This window comes from Saccopteryx bilineata, chromosome 5, assembly GCF_036850765.1.
Source record: "Saccopteryx bilineata isolate mSacBil1 chromosome 5, mSacBil1_pri_phased_curated, whole genome shotgun sequence".
NCBI classification, from domain to species: domain Eukaryota; kingdom Metazoa; phylum Chordata; class Mammalia; order Chiroptera; family Emballonuridae; genus Saccopteryx; species Saccopteryx bilineata.
In genome coordinates, this window is record NC_089494.1 from 258,294,188 (window position 1) to 258,314,988 (window position 20,801).

General features: G+C 55.5%; 1 protein-coding gene across 1 annotated transcript; it reads left to right on the top strand.

Moving 5' to 3' along the window:
* Nucleotides 1-10,509: 10,509 nt before the first annotated feature.
* NKX3-2 (NK3 homeobox 2) lies at nucleotides 10,510-13,643 on the top strand. Its single transcript, XM_066280303.1, has 2 exons — nucleotides 10,510-11,544; nucleotides 13,061-13,643. Exons 1-2 carry the CDS (start codon nucleotides 11,079-11,081, stop codon nucleotides 13,600-13,602), a joined length of 1,008 nt encoding a protein of 335 aa, XP_066136400.1. The 5' UTR covers nucleotides 10,510-11,078; the 3' UTR covers nucleotides 13,603-13,643.
* The last annotated feature ends 7,158 nt before the right edge of the window (nucleotides 13,644-20,801 follow it).

Genomic DNA, 20,801 nt, shown 5'->3' on the forward strand with positions numbered 1-20,801 from the left:
TTTTAGAGAGGAGAGGAAGAGACAGAGAGAGAGAGATAGAGGAGAGACAGAGAGAGAGAAGGGGGGAGGAGCTGGAAGCATAAACTCCCATATGTGCCTTGACCAGGCAAGCCCAGGGTTTCAAACCGGCGACCTCAGCATTTCCAGGTCGACGCTTTATCCACTGCACCACCACAGGTCAAGCCACGTCAGTTGTTTTAACAAATAATTTTACCCTGGGAATGGGCTTCCACACCTACCAAAGGACCAAGACAGCAACAAAGCAACACAGTATGACATGGAGTAACATCAGGAAGCAGCCGTCACCACCCTGGGCTTGGGGAACAAAGCCGTTAAGACTGAGGTTAGGAGGCGATGGGAGAGGAAGCCAGGCCCAGCTGGGACACAGACCTCAGGAAGGGTGCTGCCCATTGGGTGACACCCCCCGATGGGGACACTGGGGCTTGTTGTGGGAAAGTGGGGAATCTGGACCCGATGGCATCCGCAATCACCCGTCCCTGCCGGGAGGAAGAGAAATGGCTGGGGGTGCTAACGAAAGGAACAGGGACCAAAGACGAGGAAACAAGCCCCTTCTGGACCTCGATCCTTCCGGTCTCCTTTCGGGGGCCCCTGCCTGATGGAAGGTGGAGGGTCAGCTGGCTGAGGAGAAACTGCATGTGCAAGTTCCCAGTCGGCACCGCAGAGCAGAATGGCGATGGCTGGATAGGGGCAAAGGGACCACAGCTTAAATAACCAGCAGGACACACACGTCGGCCCACCCACATCTCTCCCTCCCTCTGTCCCTCCCTCTATCCATCCATCCGCCCACCCATCAATCCACCCATCCATCCTTTTGTCCTTCCCTCCATCCCTCTATCCCTTCATCCATCCACTCATCAATCCACCCATTCATCCACCCACCCATCCATCCATCCTTCCTTCCCTCCCTCCATCCCTTCATCCACCCATCCATCTATCCCTCCATCCCTCCATCCATCCCTCCCTCCCTCCCTCCATTCTTCCATCCCTCCCTCCATCTATCACTCCATTCCTCCCTCCCTCCCTCACTCTATACCTCTATCCCTTCATCCATCCATCCATCCCTCTCTCCCTCCCTCCATCCCTTCATCCCTCCACCCCTCCCTCCTTCCCTCCCTCCCTCCCTCCATCCCTTCATCCACCCATCCATCCATCCCTCCATCTATCCCTCCTTCCCTCCCTACCTCCCTCTATCCCTCCATCTCTTCATCCACCCATCTATCCATCCCTCCATCCCTCCATCACTCCATTCATCCCTCTCTCCTTCCCTCCATCCCTCCATCCCTCTCTCCCTCCCTCCCTCCCTCTATCCCTCTATTTCTTCATCCATCCACCCATCAATCCACCCATCTACCCATCCCTCCATCCCTCTATCCATCCATCCATCTATCCATCCATCCCACTTTCCTGTACAACTGAAATTTCCGACACTAACAACAGTGATTATGGATTTTCCATGTTCCCTTACCAGCTCAGCAGGGCACCCTGAGTACACAATTCGGGGGTGTGGTGCAGCCCACAGCAGCAGGGCTTTGACAAATGCTCAAGGGGCCATGCTTTCCAAAACGGAAAACGCCACAGACATTTTTCAAGTCTTCTGCAGAAATCGCATCTTCATTCCCTCAGTTTAGTCTCCTGAAGGATCAACCTCTCCGTTGGCATCTGAAACATGCGTTCTCTAGGACCACGTGCAGAATCTGGTCCACGCTTTTTTTTTTTTTAATGTCATCTTTTCAAAAGGAGTTTATCATCAAAGCTCAGAGTTGTTTTTATTCGTGGAAACCAATGTATTATTAGTATTCAGCAACTCTCACTTGAAGCAGTCAAACTCACATTCTTCTTTTTTTTCCAACCAAAAGGAACTCTTTCAACAAGAACTTGCCGTTTCCTGTTTTCGGCTCCTGGGTCTGTTTACCCTCAAACACCGTTAACTTAACCCCTGTCACTTTGGGGTTCTCTGGTCCTTCAAAAAGGATTTTTCCCCCAGGAAATATTTTTGGAGTTTAAAAGGATGTAACTGGTCATGTTGGATCCTTAAAATTAAAAAAGTGAATCTAATCCTTGCGTGAAATCCGTGTTTCAGTAACTGTGTCCACCCTTCACCCGCAGGATCCCGATGTCCTTCTGAGCTGGGTAGAGATTGACTGAGAAGCATGCCGTGGGCAGAAGGCGCCTTTCTCTTTTTCCGTGAACCAACAGGGAAGCACATGTCGCAGCTCCAGCTCACCTGCACTGGTGCAGAGATTTCTCCAAACACTCCTCGAAGCGTCTTCCTTTGACAGATCCCAGGACAGCTTGGTCCCATCTGTTCACTTGACATTCCATTAAGCCCCTGAGCTACCACGATATCCTGTTCTCCCCTTCCTGTTCTGAGCCACACTTACTCAGACAGAATGACAGTTTTCTGTACTGCCTGGACATAAATCTCTCCAGGAAGCCCCCCCCCCCCCCCGCCTCCTTAAGCCCCTTTCTCTGAGAGCACAGCCTTCTGGCCCTTTCTCTTGCAAAATGGGCTCCAAAATATCCCATAATGGAAACAAATATCTCCAAGTCAGGCCTTGGAAAATGATTTAACAACAACAAAAGAAACTGAAATATGTCGTTTGTGCGGAAGGGCGATGGGATTAGCTGTGCGCCTGAGGACGATGGTGAGCTCGCGTGGTTTACGGAGTGAGCTGCGTTAGCAGGCGTCCTAACGCTGCGCTCGTGCTCCGCGTGGTCTGGCATAAATTGCTTGGGATCTCCACGTCTCAGGTTCCTCATCTGTGAACAGAAACTCTGGTGCCTGTCCCGCTGATCTCAGAGGATTGTGTGAGGGTCAAATGAGGCTATCCATTCAATAAATATTTGGTAAGAGCATACCATGTGCCAGGCTCACTCTCGGTGCTGGAGACACACAGTGAGTCATGTAGAATGTTGTTTATGAGATTCATCCAGATGGCTGCCTGTAGCTATGGGTTGTTCATCCTCATTGCTGTATAGCATCCTGGTCTCTGAACAGATCAGTAGACTGATTTATCCAGTCTACTTTTTTTTTTAATTTATGTTTCTTGTATTTTTCTGAAGTGAGAAGCAGGGAGTCAGAGAAACAGCCCAACTGGGATCCTCCCAGCAAGCCCACCAGGGGGCGATGCTCTGCCCATCTGGGGCCCTTGCTCTGTTGCAACCAGAGCCATTCTAGCGCCTGAGGCGGAGGCCATGGAGCCATCCTCAGTGCCCAGGCTAACTTTGCTCCAATGGAGCCTTGGCTGAGGGAGGGGAAGAGAGAGACAGAGAGGAAGGAGAGGGGAAAGGGGGAAGAAGCAAATGGGCGCTTCTCCTGTGTGCCCTGGCCGGGAATCGAACTTGGGACTTCCACACACTGGGCTGACGCTCTACTGCTAAGCCAACTGGCCAGGGCTCCAGTCTACTCTTAGTGAGCATTTGGGTAGGTTCCAGGTTTTTAGCCACTAGAAGGTGAGGCTATGCACATCTGTCATATGTCTTGGTGAACTTGCATGCAAATTTCTGCCAGGTCAGCCCCTTTCTGGTCTTCTTGATTGTGCCAGAGAGCCCCAGGTTGGCGCAGCATGCCATAGTATCTCTCTAGCCTTGTCTTTCTGTCCTTATAACAGAGAGCCAACCTCAGGCCTGGGCCTCAGTATCTGCTATAGCTAGTTAGTTCACAAACATTGCTTTATCAGCATTGTATATATTTTTAAGATTGCATGTAGTAAGATGCGTCCTGTTTGTTTATATACTTATAAGTAAATGCATTTCCATTATTTTTATGTAGTTTTTACATAGGTTCTTTTGAAAAACATGGTTTTTTGAGTTCAAACAGTAATCATTTACACAATGGTATTACGTGACTAGTGATTTGGGTGGACACACAGGCGTGGCAGTCAGCGGAGGGGTCTGGAATGGCTGTGATTTAGGAAACGCTACTGCAAGGAAGCCAACTTCTGGATTATACGTCTTTATCACCACCAGGTGGCAGCTTGCCCAGGTTAGTCGGCTTAATGAAGGACAGAGAGCTCAAATTCTGCACATTGGCAGATAAAACCCCCGGGGTTTCCTGGATTCGGGGGTGGGGTGGGGGGGTAAGGTCACCAGGTAGGGTGAGAGAGTCCTAGAAGGACTCAGAACTTAAAGGAATACATGAGCTGAGGCTGGTTACAGAAAACAGCACCTTTTTTCTTTCTTTCTTTCTTTCTTTTTTTTTTTTGATTGATTTGAGAGAGAGAGAGAGAGATTGAAGGTGGGGAGAGGAAGGAACAGGAAGCAACAACTTGTAGTAGTTGATTCTCATATGTGCCTTGACTGGGCATGCCCAGGGCTTCAGACCTGTGACCTCAGCGTTCCAGGTCAACGCTTTATCCACTTCAGCACCACAGGCCAGACAAGAAACAGCATTTTCTTGTTTCCATGGCCTTTGCCAGGACATGTGGGTTGGCGGGCTCTCCACAATAAGGAGCAGAACAGATGGAGAGTAGGTAGGAGAAACCAGGGCCGAGGGCTTTGGGGGGGAAGACGTTCACAGGAACATCGTAGACTGTAGCCGAGGAATATACCTCATCTGTGTTAGGAATTGGGGAGAAGGCGGATGAGCACCTCCAGTGACCAAAGCCTCCACCCATCGCTGTCACCTTGGCCCTGGGTGCCACTGGCAACCTCAGCCCCTGTGAGATCTTGACTCTGTGCCCAGGTCTGTGACCACTCCTCTTCTCTGCCAACACCCCTAATTCTCAGGCCCACACTCCAGCGAACACTACTGACATTTTATGGGTACAGGTTCATGAGTTTAAGTTTTGCAAAAAAAAAAACAACAAAAAACAAGTTCTGGAGATTGATGAGGATGATGGTGACGGTTGCACAACAATGAGAATGTACCCAATGCCACTGAGTGGCATACAAAATGATTAAAGGGGTAAATGTCATATAATATATATTTTACCACAATTTTAAAAAACAAGTGATAAATTCTACCAAAATCAATGTTACGTCTGGCCGTTCCCGCCATCCCCAGCGCCACCTAGTGGAAGCCGCTGTCTTCTCTGGCTTGGACTGCAGAGCTTCCAACAGGTTTCCATGAGTCTTCTTTTGCCAACAGCCAGAGTCATCTATTCCAGATGTAAATCATATCGAGTTAACTCTTTGCTTAAAATCTTCCCACGACTTCTCATCAGACTTAGAACAAAGCCCACGCTCCTTACCGTGGCTTACAAAGCCCTGCAATCTGGTCGCTGGTTGCCTTTCAGACCCCAATTCTTGCCACTCTGTGCCTCCGCCACCAGGTTCCAGTCCCAGGGCGTCCTGTTGGGCCCTTGAGCACATTATAATAGTTCCCCCACCCACCATGTGCCCTTTGCACTAGTTGTTCCCCCGTCCGAAAATCTCTTCCTCTCTATTCTTTCTACTTCGAATCTCACTGCATCGCAAGGAGCTCCAAATCGCCTCTGCCACACCGTGCTGCTTCGGTGACTGTCGGAGCACTTACACCATCTCACGTTTTGTCCATTGCTGTAAGCAAGCGTGTGTTTCGTGATGGTATTCAGCCACTGGATGGTATTCAGCCCACGGAAGGTGGCGCCTTAGGGAGCCCTGAACCCCAGAGCCTAGAACAGCACCTGAGACACGGTAGGTCCTCAGGAAAAGTGAGTTGAATATTAAATGAATAAAAGGAAGAGACTCAAGAAAGGGAAACTAGTTGGGAAATTCTGCAGAGAGAACCTGGCGTAACACCTTGAGAACTCTCAGGATAGCTACGGAGACTCCAAAAGATAATACATTCAGAAGACTTCCTTTGAATTTTACCAGCATCTCAAACTCAACCTTCACCCCACAAATCACACACACACACACACGCACACACTCACACAAATAGCACCATCATTCACCCACTGTGTAATAGACATCCCAAAGAAGAAAATCCCCGAAGGACGTGACAGGCTTGTTTGTGATGCCCGAACTTTCTGGTGGTTAGGGTGAAATACCACAGTTATGAAGAAGTTAGTTTCTGAAGAACGGACACACCTGCCAGGACACCAGGGAAGCATCCAGAGTGCAGGTGCCCTACACCAGCCCCCCCGGGCGGAGAGCCTGGTCGAGTGCTCACAGGAGGCGGCCTCGAGGCCCGCAGGGAGCAGGCGGGGATGTGTCAGGCCAGGAGCGCTCTGGGCTCGGGCACCGCAACCTTACCTGCACTCTGGGACTGGTCCCTACCTGTCCCTGCCCCGCCCTCGTCTTTCCCCCTGCCCTTCCGTGAGGAGAGTCTTCAGTGGGAATCCGGACTGTGTCCGCAGGAGTCTTTTCAAAGGAACACCTCCGCTGTTAGGTCACTGATGACGTCAGACAGTGGAGGCATAAAGCCAACAGCAAGAACATTCTGTCTGGTGAAACCAACTTTTCTTTTTGGTGCTTCAGTCCATCGGTCGCCACAGACCCCGCAGGGGTGCCCGCTAGGTGGCGCTCGTCCTCCACTGTGCCCGGGCGAGTTCGCCAGACCGCAGCTTACTTTATAAACCTGAGAAGTGATCTTAAACCCTGGCTTTTTAAATTTTTATTTTACAGGTACAAAAAACAGAGCTCCTAAGAGAAAGTGTCTTCTGTGAGGTCATATCGCTGCATCGTAGCGCCTCAAGCGAAGTACTTGGTCTTCGTATTTCTAAACCCAACCAACTTCCATCATCTGGCTGTCTCCCTCTACGCACGATTTAGTTTATTGATTATAGTAATAATAAATAGTGTTTCTTTCTTTCTATATAACAAGCCTTAGGTTCAGATCCGTAGGCCTTGGCGTCCTTTATTTTCAAATGCACAAAACAGAAAAATCGTTGTATAATATTTGCCTGCCTGAATTCCTTCTTTGACTTCCTGAATTTCTGGGCTCCTTTTCTGATGAATGAGTCCATTGAAATGGGTCAGGAAGATGATGAGAAACATTTAATGAGAATAAACGTGAAGATTTATGTAAAAAACGGTTAGAATAGAAAGCCCAACAGGACTGGCATTAGACAAAGTCAGATTTGAATCTGATTTTGCCCCTTACTTATGGCCAAGTCGTTTAAATTCTATGATTCTCGGTCTCCTCATCTGTAAAGTGAGGATAATAATGTTTCCTATTCACCACACCCTCAAGGTTGTGTATATTAAATAGAACAATAGGCTGCGGCTCCTGGAACCTTGCTGGTGAGCAGCGTGTGTTCAAATATAAAACTGCCTTGGCCCATGGAAACACTTCTCTGCGCCGTCCTGTATACCTGGGCCAAGTGCGTGAAAACACCCTGACGTCTGGAGGCGATGACTGAGGAGTTCAGCAGTTGGTGTCTGCTGGCGGGCGAGTGGCGAGTCGCCTGGTGCTAAGGCTGCTTGTGGCGCCCTCGGGAGCCTGCCCATGGGCACAGACGGTCAGTCCCCGGGCGGCGTCTGCCTACACCTGGCTCCCGAGAGCCTGGGCCCGCGCCTCCTCCCCGCCCACCACCTCGCACAGTTCAGCAGCGGCCTCGAAAGGCACCAGGGACGAGCCCTCGTTTTTAAAGAACCGGAAGCTAGGGGTCAGAAAAGGCCAAAGTATCTTCAGTCAATGTCATCAGCGTCTGAGACAAGTCTTGCATGGCCTCCCATTTCAAAGCAGCCCCTGGCGCGCGCCCTAGGGCCACCCTAAGCACAGATGGCAACTCCTCTTCGGGAGACCCAGGACCCGCGAGCGCACAGGTGGAAGGCGGCGGGGTCTAGCCAAGTGACCACTTGCGGCGCGCGCCGGAAAGCCAGGGTTTCCCCCTCTCCGCCTCCTGCGCTTTCCCACCCCAGTCCCACGCTCCTTCCGCGGCGGGAGGCAGCCTCACCGCCCAGCAGCGCTTCGGCCCTGGGCTGTTTTGGGGGGCGCGTGAGCGGCGCGCAGGAACCAGACTGCGCAGGAGGAAGGCAAGGGGTGTGTGGGGGAGACTAGGAAAGGGCAGGGCGAGGGGCGGGCGAGGAAGGCACCGCGGGGAGCGAGCCGGCCGCCCTCTAGCAGACTGGCGGGTGGCCCGGGCTCCGGGCTCCTCCGATTCCCGCGGCCGGCCCAGGCAGAAGCGCAGCGCCGACCCAACTCCAGGTGCGGTCCCACCATCGCGGGTTGCGGGAGCTCGCGGTCACGCCGGAGCACATCGCCCTCAGTGGGCTGGAATCCGTGTCCCCGCGGGCCCGCGTCCCTGTCCCCATCGATCGCCGGCCCTGCGTTACGCACTGACCCGCTGAGTCCTCGCCACACCCCCACGCCCCCACTCGCGGGCCTTGACTCTGCGCGTACCCGGGGAGATCTCCGCACCCGGCCACCCTCGCTCTCCGTCCCCCACACCCTTTTCATCCCCACCCAACCCCTGCACAGGAGCGGCTCCCAGACCCTTGTGTTTACGCTTCGCCAACACCCAGCCCCTGGCCCTGCCCGCAGCCGTGCAGCAGACCTGAGGTCGCCTGGCCGCCGCAGTTGCCCGAGACGACGCGAGCCTCCCAGGCTGGTCGCCTCCTGGGGACTCGGAACACCGCTGCTCTGTACGCTCCGCGCAAACCAACCACCGAGCACGTCTCTCCCTGCTTTGAAAAACCTCTGCCCGAGTCTGTGTCAAGGGGCATATCCTACTTTCTTTGGGGGTTCTTTAAAAAATGGAGGGGCAACTAAGTCAGTCTTTGTCCTAAACTGACTCTAATGTTTAGTTATTCAACCCTCTAACATGTCTGCGCATCTGTGTGTCCGGACTCACACTATTATTTGTCCACACCAAGTCCTAACCCCACAAAGGGACAGCTGAGACACGCAGTTCACACCTGCCCATCTGTCACCTTCTAGGCGACCTGGGTCCATCTCCTTGACTTGACCACCGAGAGTAACAACAACTAACTTAAGGTGATGGGGGGAGGGGCGATTCAGAGAATAAATAAAAGTCAGCGAGAGGAAGGAAAGGACAGGCTACTTTTGAAACTTTCTAAAAGAGTTCTGTTCTGTTCCCTTCCCGGCCTGAAGAGCGTCCGGTTCCTTCCAAAGGCCGGATACTGACACCAAATTTAAACACCTTTCTCTGAAAAACTGACGCAGCTGATGTCATGGTAAAGAGATATAAAGGGTAATGACCTCTTTAAGTGTGAGGGTTTTCTTACCCCTCAAATACGCTACAGGACCTGCACTGTAATGTATTTGGGATGCAGAAAGCATCATGTGGGTGAAATGCTGGAATGTAGTAGAGATGCTGCCACCGCCTCCTCCCCCCCCCACCCCCACCGAGCCTGAAGAACGAGGAAGAGTAGGTGTATTCCACCCTGCGGTGCGAACAAGTACCGTCAAAAAGAAGGCAACCAGGGGACATGGTGTTTATTTAGTGACACCAAAAAATCACTCCCCGCAATTTACTAAATTAAAATCACAGTTCTTAAAACTTACTTAATGATTCAACTTGTGTATTTGGTGTTAAGTTAAACCTCTCGTAAAACTTATCGAAGACAGTAAAGTATGTCACTGGAGCAATTTTTTTTTATTTAAAAAAATAAACAACATAAGTAAAAAATGTTTTGATATACCCACAATATTTGTGTTTCTTAGTTTGGTTCCTTCTTTCACAAGAAACAATGCGTTCCTTACTATTTCTTTAAAGAGCATTTCATGTCGGCTCAAGATCATTATATAGTAATTCCTAGAAATTCTTTTAAGCAAACACATATTCTCTAATCTTATACAACTCACAAGGAACAGAATTTTTTTTAAAAAATTGAAAGGTTTTTTTCTTTTTTTCCCTTCCTGGTGTAAAATTTAACTAACTCTAGTCAAATCCAGTACTGACAGTCCAGGGAATCATCAAGCGACTTCCAGAAATTCTCCTAAAGATGCCTTTTAATTTCTCGTTTGACTTTAGTGCTAACCGTACCGGGTTTTTTTCCTTTTCAATTCCTTTACAGAAATCCAATCAAATAAGCGAGGAAAGAATAATAACAGAGTCATTTTAATTAACTGATTTTAGAGAAAAGAATTAGCAATGAAGAGCCGTGAGTCTCTAGGGGACGAAAATCAAACAAAACAAAAAAAACAAAAACCCCACATTTTGTTCTTCGTATCTATGAACCTTTCTAGAGAACAGAAACTGCGCGTGCGATGTATGGAACTGGGTTATCTTGGATTTCTCCCCAGACTTTGACTCAACTAAACATAACGTTCTACAAAAGCGCGGGAATAGGTGGACACGTCGACAAAGGTAAGAACCGCGGTCTCCCGGGCAGTGTGTCTGGGCCTCCTCGTTGCTGGAGGATGCTTCGAGGAGCGGGCTTGGGAGGAAAGGGGTTAAGTCAGACCCTGACTTGCTCCGCGCAACGTGCCCGGTTTTGTCTGTTCGAGTGAACGTCGCCCCGCCGGAGCCAGCCAATGGGCGGCCCGGAGCGCCCGGGCCGGCCCCGGGAAGGGGCGTGGCCTGCAGCTGTCACTCAGCGCTGAGGAATGACACCCGAGCGGGAGGGGCGTGCGGCGGGACCCGGGGAAGGGCCGAGAGAAGAAACAGATAGAACCGGGGCAGGGGGGACGAAGGTGCCCCGCGCCTCGCGGAACCCAGCGGCCGCCAGCACCGCCGCCGCCGCCGCCGGGGGCGGGCTCCGGAAGAGCGGGCCCAGCGGGGAAGGCGGAGGGCGCGCCGGGAGAGAACTCCAGCCGGCGGGGAAGAGACGGAGCAGCGAAGGAAAAGTGGCTGCGCTCGTGCGCTCCGGAGGCGCCGCGCAGAGGACTGCAGCCGCGCAGGGGCCCCCGCGGGTCCTCCCCCAACGCCTTCCGAGGGGCCGACCCCGGCCCGCCCCTCGGGGCGCCAGGCGATGAGATAATTCAGCCGAGCTGCGAGCGGAGCGCATCTGGCGCTGGAGCGGGAGGGCGGGGGTCTCCGGGCGGGGAGGGCCTCGGAAGTGAGGGTGAAGGTCGGCGCCGCGCCCGGGCCCGAGCGGGGCGGGGGCTGCAGGGGCCTCGCGCGCGGGGCTCACTCGCGCTGCGCCGGCCCGCGCGCTCCGTCCAGCTCGGAGCCGCCCGGCGCTCCAGCCGCCCGGCCGGCCGGCCCCTCCGGCCCGCGGCGCAGATGGCTGTGCGCGGCGCCAGCACCTTGACGCCCTTCTCCATCCAGGCGATCCTCAACAAGAAAGAGGAGCGCGGCGGGCTGCCCGTGTCCGAGGGGCGCCCGGTATCCGGGGGCACACCAGTGGCAGTGGCCGGGGCGCCCGCTGTGTGCTGCTGGCGGCTCTTTGGGGAGACGGACGCGGGCGCGCTGGGGGGCGCCGAGGACTCGCTGCTGGCGTCGCCTGCGGGGACCAGAACGGCTCCGGGACGGACAGCGGAGAGCCCGGGCGGCTGGGACTCGGACTCCGCGTTGAGCGAGGAGAACGAGGGCGGGAGGCGCTGCGCGGACCCGCCGAGGGCCGGTCGGGCCAGTCGTGCGGGAGGGACCCTGGGCCTCGTCCAGCCGGTCTGCGAGCTGCCCGCCGCCAAGGACCTGGAAGAGGAAGCCGCAGGCCGGAGCGACAGCGAGATGTCCGCCAGCGTCTCAGGTTCGCTGAGGCTTCCCTGGGAAGGGGATCGGGCTGAGGGGCTGGGTAAGGACGTCAACTCCATCGAATAGGGTAGGCCTGCCATGAGCACCCTGCGCCCTGGGGACCACGGGCTGACCCAGACCCGAAGCTCTGCGCTCTGGCACGGGCTACTCTGACCGACGGTTACTGAGCCCAAAAGAGTCCTCAGTCTCCTCAGAGCCCCGGGTCCTGGGGCGAGGCCTGAGACGTCCTCCGGATGGGCTGGGAGGGAACCACTGCACCCTGGATTTGAGTCCATCGCCAATGCCTGAGACCGTGTCTGTCTCCAAACCACCTAAATCAGTGAAGGGGGAAGAGTGAGGGGCCCAGAGACCAGTGTCCTGGGCTCCTGGCTGGAGATCCTCGGCCCGGGCCCCACAGCTCCAGGACAGGTAGTGAGGGACACCTCCCGGTGGGCCTCACAAAGATCTGCTGAGCCCGGGCTTTGGAAGGAGAGCTTGTTTACCGTTCCCAGACCCCAGGGCCTGGAAAGCTGTTCTGGGCTGAGGACTCGCGAGCTGGGAGCAAACCGAGCAGCCAGCTGAGGGCACAGGGGCTGATTTAGGTCATCCCAGACACAGCAGGGAAAGGGGCCTTCTCAGCCAAAGGCTGGCAAGTCATTTGGTCAGAAGGACCCCCATGCCTGCCTCGGTCGGGTGGACGCTGCTGTAGGCCTCACCGGAACCCCAAGCAAATGGTGTCTGCCAGAGGCCAGAGCGCTGGACCTCTCTGCTAGGATGCCGGGGCGAGAGCGCGGAAGGAGCCGAGGAGCTAGCGCTAGATTTAGATCGAAGGACTCGAGGCAGGGGTACCTTGCTCTTGTCACCCCTAAGCTCCAGCCCCTGTCTAATTTCCTTGCTGAGAGAGAGAGGGCGAGAGAGAGAGAGAGAGAGAGAGAGAGAGAGAGAGAGAGAGAGGGAGAGGTCCATTCAAGGCCTAGGGGCAGCCCATTGCCACAGCCCTCAAGCAATTCTGGGTGGTTTTAAGCAGTGGAAGACTCCAAATACCTGTCTGGGAGATCGGTCCCCCTCAACCTTTCCTTTACTTTCAGTCGATGCAAATGTGCAATGAGTATGTGGATGTGTGAGCTGTGTGGGGGGGGGGGAGGCAGGCGAACCCAAAGAAGAAGACTAGAACGCAATCTAGAACCCCAGGGCTCAGAGCTCATCTCTGAGAGCCAAGAAGGCTTTCAAGGATAATTTCAGGCTCGGTGCCCCCCGTTACTGACGGGAGCCTGGGGCCCAGATAGAGCAGAGAGCTGGGTCTGGGCCTCGCTGTGTTGATACCGCAGCTGAGTTCGTGGGCCGCACCCGAGGGGCCTAGATGCGGGAAATGAGTGGGACGGGGCTCTGAGGCTTGTCTCCAGGAACCGGGCTTCTAGGGGGGAGATCGAAGGACATTTCCGTTCCCCAGCCCCACCCCCGCAATTGAGGCCTGACCTCCCTCCTCTGCGACGCTGACAGTCTCTTGTTTCTGTTTCCTCTGGGGTCCGCAGGCGACCGCAGCCCGAGGGCGGAGGACGAGGGCGTTGGTCCCGAGGGTGCACGCGTGCCGGCGCTGGGCAGTGGAGCGCGCGGCGGCGGCAGCGGCGGCATCGGGCCGGCGGGCGGCGCGGAAGAGGAAGAGGAACCCGTGGTGCCCAAGCCACGCAAGAAGCGCTCGCGGGCCGCCTTCTCCCACGCGCAGGTCTTTGAGCTGGAGCGCCGCTTCAACCACCAACGCTACCTGTCCGGGCCCGAGCGCGCGGACCTGGCGGCGTCACTGAAGCTCACGGAGACGCAGGTGAAGATCTGGTTCCAGAACCGCCGCTACAAGACCAAGCGCCGGCAGATGGCCGCCGACCTCCTGGCCTCCGCGCCCGCCGCCAAGAAGGTGGCGGTGAAGGTGCTGGTGCGCGACGACCAGAGACAGTACCTGCCGGGCGAGGTGCTGCGGCCGCCGTCGCTGCTGCCGCTGCAGCCCTCCTACTATTACCCGTACTACTGCCTCCCCAGCTGGGCGCTGTCCACGTGCGCGGCCGCCGCAGGCACCCAGTGAGCCAGGCGGGCGAGGCCGCGAAGGACCCTGGCTCCCCAGCGCCAGCGGGCCGCCCACGGCTGTGCAGGTTGTGTTTGTCCGGAGGTGCCCAGCCGAGGGGGCAGGTGGAGGACGAAATCCAGCCCTGGCTCCGGCATCCGGGACGCGCGCCTTGGTGACGGGACTGAGTCTGCCCGGAGGGGGCGCCTTTTCCCAGTGTGAACAGAGGCACCCTGTGGCCCAGGGGCCCTGGACTCCCCACCACCACCACGTGCCTGGAAGCCCTTAGACATTATTTATTATCACGAAAGCCTTGGATTTGGATTGTATCCGCCTGGGGATGGCGTTTCCCTGGAGTGGAGCGAACTCCTGGAGACCACGAAGCCTGAATGCCCTGAATTTCAGGCCCGCCAGGAGCTTGGTGCGCTGGGCCACACCAGTTCATGGTATCCATGCTACCCATCTATGTGTATCTACATACCGCGTCTGTAACAAAGGGGTGTGGCACCTGGCCAGCCCTGGAGCCCCCAGACCAGGGCTTGGTTTGAACTGCGCAGGGTTTGGATTTCTGGCCCTCCGTCGCACCCCTCTCCGGGGTCAGAGTTGGGGTGAGGGCGCCCGCCTGGCCGGGTGCTGAATGTCAGGAAGGAAGTCTCTGACCACAGGACAGCCCCCAGCTTTACTCTGAGGTCCAGGGCCTTCAGAAACTGGGACGCTCCCGGGAGCCCCCGGACATGGTGAGAGCAAACCTGGCAATCCTTCGCAGAAATTTTTCATTTCTTTTTATTTTTTAAAAAGGAGGTTAAAATTTGTAGCACTTTTTCAGTTGTTTGTACTTAAATGACGGTTATTTTTGTATTCAATGTGAATATCCCTGACCAGCCTTTCCGTGGTGTCCTCCGCAGTTCGGCGCTGGTCTCTTTGTCTCTCCTGTCCAGTCTCTGCCACTCCTGCGTCCTGACCGGGGACTCTCCCATCCCTGTCCCCGCCTCCTAAGACAGGTGATCCTGTCAACCTCATGTCAACCTCGCCGCTTTTTGCCTCCGTAAAGGCACTGTGCACTCAACTAGACTATTAACTTTAAAAGATTTGTGAATTTTGGAAGCTCTATTTGCTGTATTTTTTTTCCTTTAATTTATAAACTTTTAGTTTACCATGCCCTACTTACTGGACGCCTTGTTTTCTCTGAGCCTCTCTCTACCCGGCTTTGGGGAAACCGGTAACATGGAATCTCTGGGGTTCAATTTCCCGGCTTCTTTTCAGCCCTGGGTCCCTCCCGGAGCGGCGCTGCTGCCCACTCTGGTCTAGACCTTGGCAGCTCAGGGAATTTCGATTTCCCAGACTTTGCAGGAACCAAAGCTGAATCCCACTGAATCAGGAATGGGTCCCTAGAATCCACACTTTTCACGTGGGCATTGGTTTCGGAGTCCAGAAGAGTCCATAGCTGAACCCGAAGTCAATTCCCATCCCTCATCTAACCTGCTAATCCCCCCACCTGCCCACATCCTCTGTTCTCCATTTTCCGGGTGTTTCTCTAAGGGATTATGGTTTTATGTTGTTTCAGAGAACAGACCAGCAAAAACTCTCGCTGAGATTCTGCCACGATTTGGTTCAAACGAGGTGACAATAAGCTGCCTCCCTGGGAGGGTCACCTGAGCTTTGACCTCTGCCCGCTGCAGATGGCGCTTCCCCTCCTCCAGGGCCAGCGCCCTGTGATCCGCACAGGCCAGGGTGCGAGCAGAGGATGGGCAGGGAGAGGGTTAGCTGTTACCCCATTCTACGGATGGACACGCTCTGCCCGCCTTCCAAGAGTCCCCAGAACCACGTGGATCCGTCAGAACAAAATGTCCAGCGCTGCCCTCTGCTCACGCTGCCACAGACCAGCAAGGAAGGGCTGAGTCCACACTGCAGGCCCCACGGGCCCTGGTGCGCGGCCCGGCCTCCAGAATGCCAGAGCCCGACCCGCTACTTTCAATTTAACCAGGACCGGAAGGGCTGACCCGCCTTCTTCCACGGGCGACCTCACCCAGCCTTGACCCCGGGTCTTGGTAACCCCAAGTCCTCAGCCCCCGGCCCTCGGCGGAGCGGGAAGTCTCCACAGCCGTCCTGAAACACTCCCGTTTGGGAACGGAAAGGCAGAAGCCCGGGCAAGCGCACGTCCTTGTCCCCAAACCCAGCTACCCTCCAAACAGATCCTGCCATCGTTGTTTCTTTTTGGCATGTTTAAGAATTCTACTTTAATTTCCTACTCATGAATGCATTTTTTTTTTTTTTTTTTTTTTTTTTTTTGGTAGGTAGAAAGAACATTTCCAATGATGTTAGAATCTCTCCAGAGGTAGCCACTACTGATTGGGGGGAGGGGGATTTTTTTTCCTCTGCTGAAAATGTCATTTGGTTGTAGCTGCATCCTCAGAGGGTCGTTTTGTGCTCCATCCTTGAGGGTTTGAGTCCCGACAGCTGGGGAGCTCCTTCTGAGTAGGCTGGGGCACCCTCCGCTGCTCGCTGGGACTCCGGCTCCCTGCCTGGGCCGATTCTGCTGGCCCGGCTGGAGACACCCGGGAGAATGATTCAAACGAACTCGTCCTGACTGGGATGGTTGCAGCTTCGCCCCGAACCGCTCCGTGTCTGGCGTTGGCGCGAGCACCCCGGGCCCGGGAGCCAGAGGGCGCCCCGAGGTCCAGCCGGGCCCCCGGAGACTTCCCGCTGCATTTCGCGACCAGGACCGCATCTCTACTGGGCCCCGCGCCGCACGCGGCTTCTGTCGGACATTGGCCATATAACTGCTCTCATTTCCTTCCCTTCTGCACGCACGTCCGCCCCCCTTTCTAAAAGGAACAGTCGGCCCTGCTCCCCTCCCGCCTGGCTTGCTGCCCGAGGGGACCCCTGCGTCCCGGGCTAGCTGAGCGCACGCCTCCTCCTCCGGGCCTGGTCCCCCGAGCTGCTGGCGGGCTTCTGAACGCTGCGTCTTTCTCAGTCCCTTCCCGCCCTTAGCGAGTCTCAGCTGGCCTTGGGGATCACTGAGGACCTTCCGCCCTGAGATGGGTAAACTAAGGCAGGGGTTATGACGGGGAAATGGAGCGGAACACGCTGTGACTCGCCCTGAAAACGGACCCATTGGCTGCCCGATGTCTCCGGGGCGTGTGTGTGTGTGTGTGTGTGTGTGTGACTCAACCTTCTCTTCCCACCCCAGGAACCGTGGGTCTTAGCCTTGGTGATCCCACACGGAGTCTCACTCCCAGCAAGGGAAGGGCTTGGGGGCCTCTCAGACCCCCACACGTATCTCAGGAAAGCTTGGTCAAGAAGGAGGAGTACAGGGATGGGTTCCACTCCAAAAATAAATGGCTTCCAGGTCCCCTGGCAGAGGCGGAAAGGGTGACAGCGAATCTGACTTTATTTGAGAGAGTCGGGGGGCTCAGACGCGCCCTTCCCAGGACTCTGACAGGCAGGGTTGTGGGGGCCGGGGTCCCAAGCCCGGGAGGCTGGGGAGAGGTGGCGTCGGGGGCGCAGGAATGGCAGCGCCACGCTAGCTAACGTCCCACCGAGGCAGGACCTCCCCACAGGCCTGCAGACGCCCGGGGGGCCGGGCTCACGGGACTCGCGCTCCTCCACCGGCGGAGTTTGGTCCCGCCAGGCCGCGCTGCACCCACGAGCCTTTGGAGTTCACCAGGTAGAACCCGGCCGCCCGCCAGTCCACGGAGTTCACAGAACGACTCCTGCCTGGAGGAAGGGCGTCGCCGACAGAGCTGAGCCGGGGAGGCCCAGACGTTTCCCCGAAACCCCGCACACCGGTGGGGGAGCTCCCGGGCCAGGGACAGGAGGGGAAGGCGGGCCGCGCGCCGCAGGGCTTCAGCCTCGCAGGTCACCACCCTCTCTGTTTACAGTACCGCCTGGTCACCACGCCGCGCTGTCCGGCGACTGCAGGACGCAGCGAATGCCTGCAAGCGCTTTGTAGGTAGGGAAGCGCTGCAGGCGGGTCAGGGCGGGTTGTAGCACCGCTGGTGGCGCGGGGCTGCTGCAGAGGCCGGGCCACGGGGCAAGGCCGTGCCCTGAGCCGCCAAAGAAGCAGCCACAGAAGTTCCTAATCTGAAGGAGGGCCAGCGGAGCAGCCAAACAGTCCGGAACGACAACAGCCACAACAATAATCCCAGTCCCGTGCGAAGTTACATATGGAGGAAAAAAAAATGCTTCCTGCCTGTGTCCCACACCAACCAGTCCAAGAAGGCCGCTTTGCGGGTGGACTCGCTCTCAGAGATGGGGAGACCGAATCTCAGAGGCGGCAGGACTTGCCCCGAAGGCCACAGGCAACGAAGAGAGGCTTGAGTCAGGGTCGTCCAGAGCTCGGAAGCCCAGGGTCTGAGGTGACAGGGCAGAGTGCCTGTCAGAGCCGGCCTCCCCAGGTCTGGCTCCGGGGTGGTTGGGTCACAAAGTGTGGGTGTGCTTTAAAAACCAGGAAGCACCGTCCAGTCCATAGGACTTGCTTTATTGTTGCTATTATTATTATTATTAATGTTATTGTTAACTTCTGGGCGGTGCTGAGTCAGCTGACATCCAACAGTCTCCCCTGAACTCCTGCTTCTGCGGAGGTCCCCAAGTGCCCTGTGGTGTGTGCTCAGAGAAGGGTCCTTGGGTGTAGAGACGCTGGGCCTTGGACAGTTTTTGATTTTCCTGATAAATACGTTTTTAAAAATGAAGAAATGCCAAAACAGGGTTGCAAAAAAAAATGTGTTATATTGTAAATGGTTACATCATGTAATAAATTAAGGGTTTTTTTTCTGTAGTTATACATAGAAGTTATTCAACAGAAATTGGGTTGTTCAAATCATTAAAGCACTTATAAAAGAAGATTAATTCCCAGGGCTCTACAAGCAGGGGTGGTCTGGTGGGGGTCCAGGGTATGGTGAACGGTGAACTTCCTTCGAACTCGTAGGCTGTATGTGAGGCTGTGCCTCCTATGAAGAAAACGACAGAAGTCCATTTGGGGGGCAATTTGTGAATGTGGGGACTGGACAAACGGCTCTGGAGCCCCATACCCACCTGGGGCACTATTATATATTGCAGCCTTTTGCTCTCGGGTGGGCAGGGAAATACATGAGCTTGGCTTCTGGCAGATCCAGAATTGAACCAAAATCCACCAAGCCAGTGAATGCACCTCCTGTTGGGGTGTCCAGTTCAAAGGGAATACTCAGTATGCCAGAGCGTGGGCATCACTTCCCTGGAGCCTCCTCTGAGGTAGGCTGGCGCCTGGGCTCAAATGTTACCTCCGTGCCCTCATGAGTGTGCAGGAGAGATGCGCTCCCCTAGCCTGAGGCCCACGCTCTCACCCACTCTCTCTCCTACAAGCACCCCGGCCTTCTCCCTCGGTGCCCCACCCACGGTCCCTGTTTGGAGCCTTTGGGCAGGCTCGTGAAGAGTGTGTGGTCCCAGCACTGGCTCCCCGGTCTCCAGCGGGTGCCTGCCTCACCCCATTGTTTCTGTGGTCGCACCTTGAGCTTCTGGCGTTAGGATCCAGCGCAGGGGCTGTGCAGGCCTGGGAGCTCCTCGGAGAGTCCTTTCTGCCCCCAGCCCAGCCTCCTCCCTTGGCCACACTCAGGCCTTCGGACTGAACAGGGCTCCTCCCTGCGGCTCCCTACGCTCCCTCAGACCTGGGCCGGCACCTGGGGTTGGGGGAGGGGGGGATGAGAGAGTCTCTCCTGCTGGAACCCCCCAGGGTGGGAAGCGGTCAGGTCAGGTTCCACGGCCTTGTAGATGCAGGGAGCGATTCTGCCTTGGGACTGAAGTCCGCAGGCGGGAGTCAGCTCTGCCACTGCCTTGCTCACCTGGGCTGGCACCTGGGGTTGGGGGAGGGAGGGATGAGAGAGTCTCTCCTGCTGGAACCCCCCAGGGTGGGAAGTGGTCAGGTCAGGTTCAATGGCCTTGTAGATGCAGGGCGCGATTCTGCCTTGGGACTGAAGTCCGCAGGCGGGAGTCAGCTCTGCCACTGCCTTGCTGAAATCTTAGGCAATTAACTTCTCTTCTCTGTATCCCTGTTTAAGAAAAACAAACCCGCGAGGAAGCTCTTTACTGCTGGGTAATATGTGGAGTCCACAAGCATCGCCTCTGGCTTGGTATGGCGGGGCAAGAAAAAGCCTTTCTGCTTTAAATAATGAGCCATGCCCTTTGTGAACAGGGTTTTCTTTGGGGGGGGGGTTTGCTTTATTAAAAAAGAAGAATTGGGGTCCTCCAGGGTATTGCCCACAGGCTTCCCCAAGGTGACCTCCCAGCTGTCTGCTGTCTTTCCTGGGGGGTCAGCTGTTTTAGAAAGTCCAGCCTCCCCCCCCCTCTGCGAGGACTTCTCCCTGACTTGGGAGGAAGGAGATGTGAAGCTAATCATCTCTGTGGACGCACTGAGTTTCGGAGAGTCCCTTGTCTTTTGAATGGAAAATGTGTTACGAAGAAGAGAAAAATAACTAATGCCATAAGTGCTCTCTCTCACGTGGTCCACCAGAAAGCAAAGCAAGGGTGGGCAGCAGGCTGTAAAACAAGAGCTAGTAAAGACGCTTATTTTAATAAGCTTATTAACATTTTTGAATGGCTCCCCTTGTGCGCCGCTGAGGCCTCCCTCGGTGCACCGCGGAGCTGTGCAGGCGGGGGTTTTTACACACCTTCCAGCTCACACGAGCAGGATTATTGCTACTCTCCGCAGGTGTGTGTGTGTGGGGGGAGTTGCTGGAGGGGCAGGGTGGCCAGGCAGCGCCCACGGTGCGTCCCCTCCGGTTCATGCCTTCCTGCGTGGTCCGCGAGGCTGCGCCAGCGGAGGATACAGGGCTGGATGGGGGTCAGAGGTCGCGGAGAAACTCGAGTGACCTTAGATATGGCCTCCAAATTGTGTCCAAAGTGGCAAAAAAAAAAAAAAAACCCAAAAAACAAAAACAAAAACAAAAAAAATCGCAGGTGTGAGGGTTTGTCCTGCTCTACGAGGTCTTTGCTTGTGTTTTTGCAAAGAGTGACAATGGAATTGGCATTCCTTCCTGCGCAGGTGTCGCTGGCATTCCTCAGGCGTGGGCGGGCATCCGGGCTGGGACAGCGCTGGTCCTGGACCCTGGTGACTTCCAGAAATCCCTAACTTCTGGGATTTCTGCCTTCCAGAAATTTCTAACTTCTGGGATTTCTGCTCCCCAAGGAGGCCCAGGACTCCGACCCTCCTTCTCTTTAAGAAGGAAGTCCAGCGGTGTGTCCTTGGC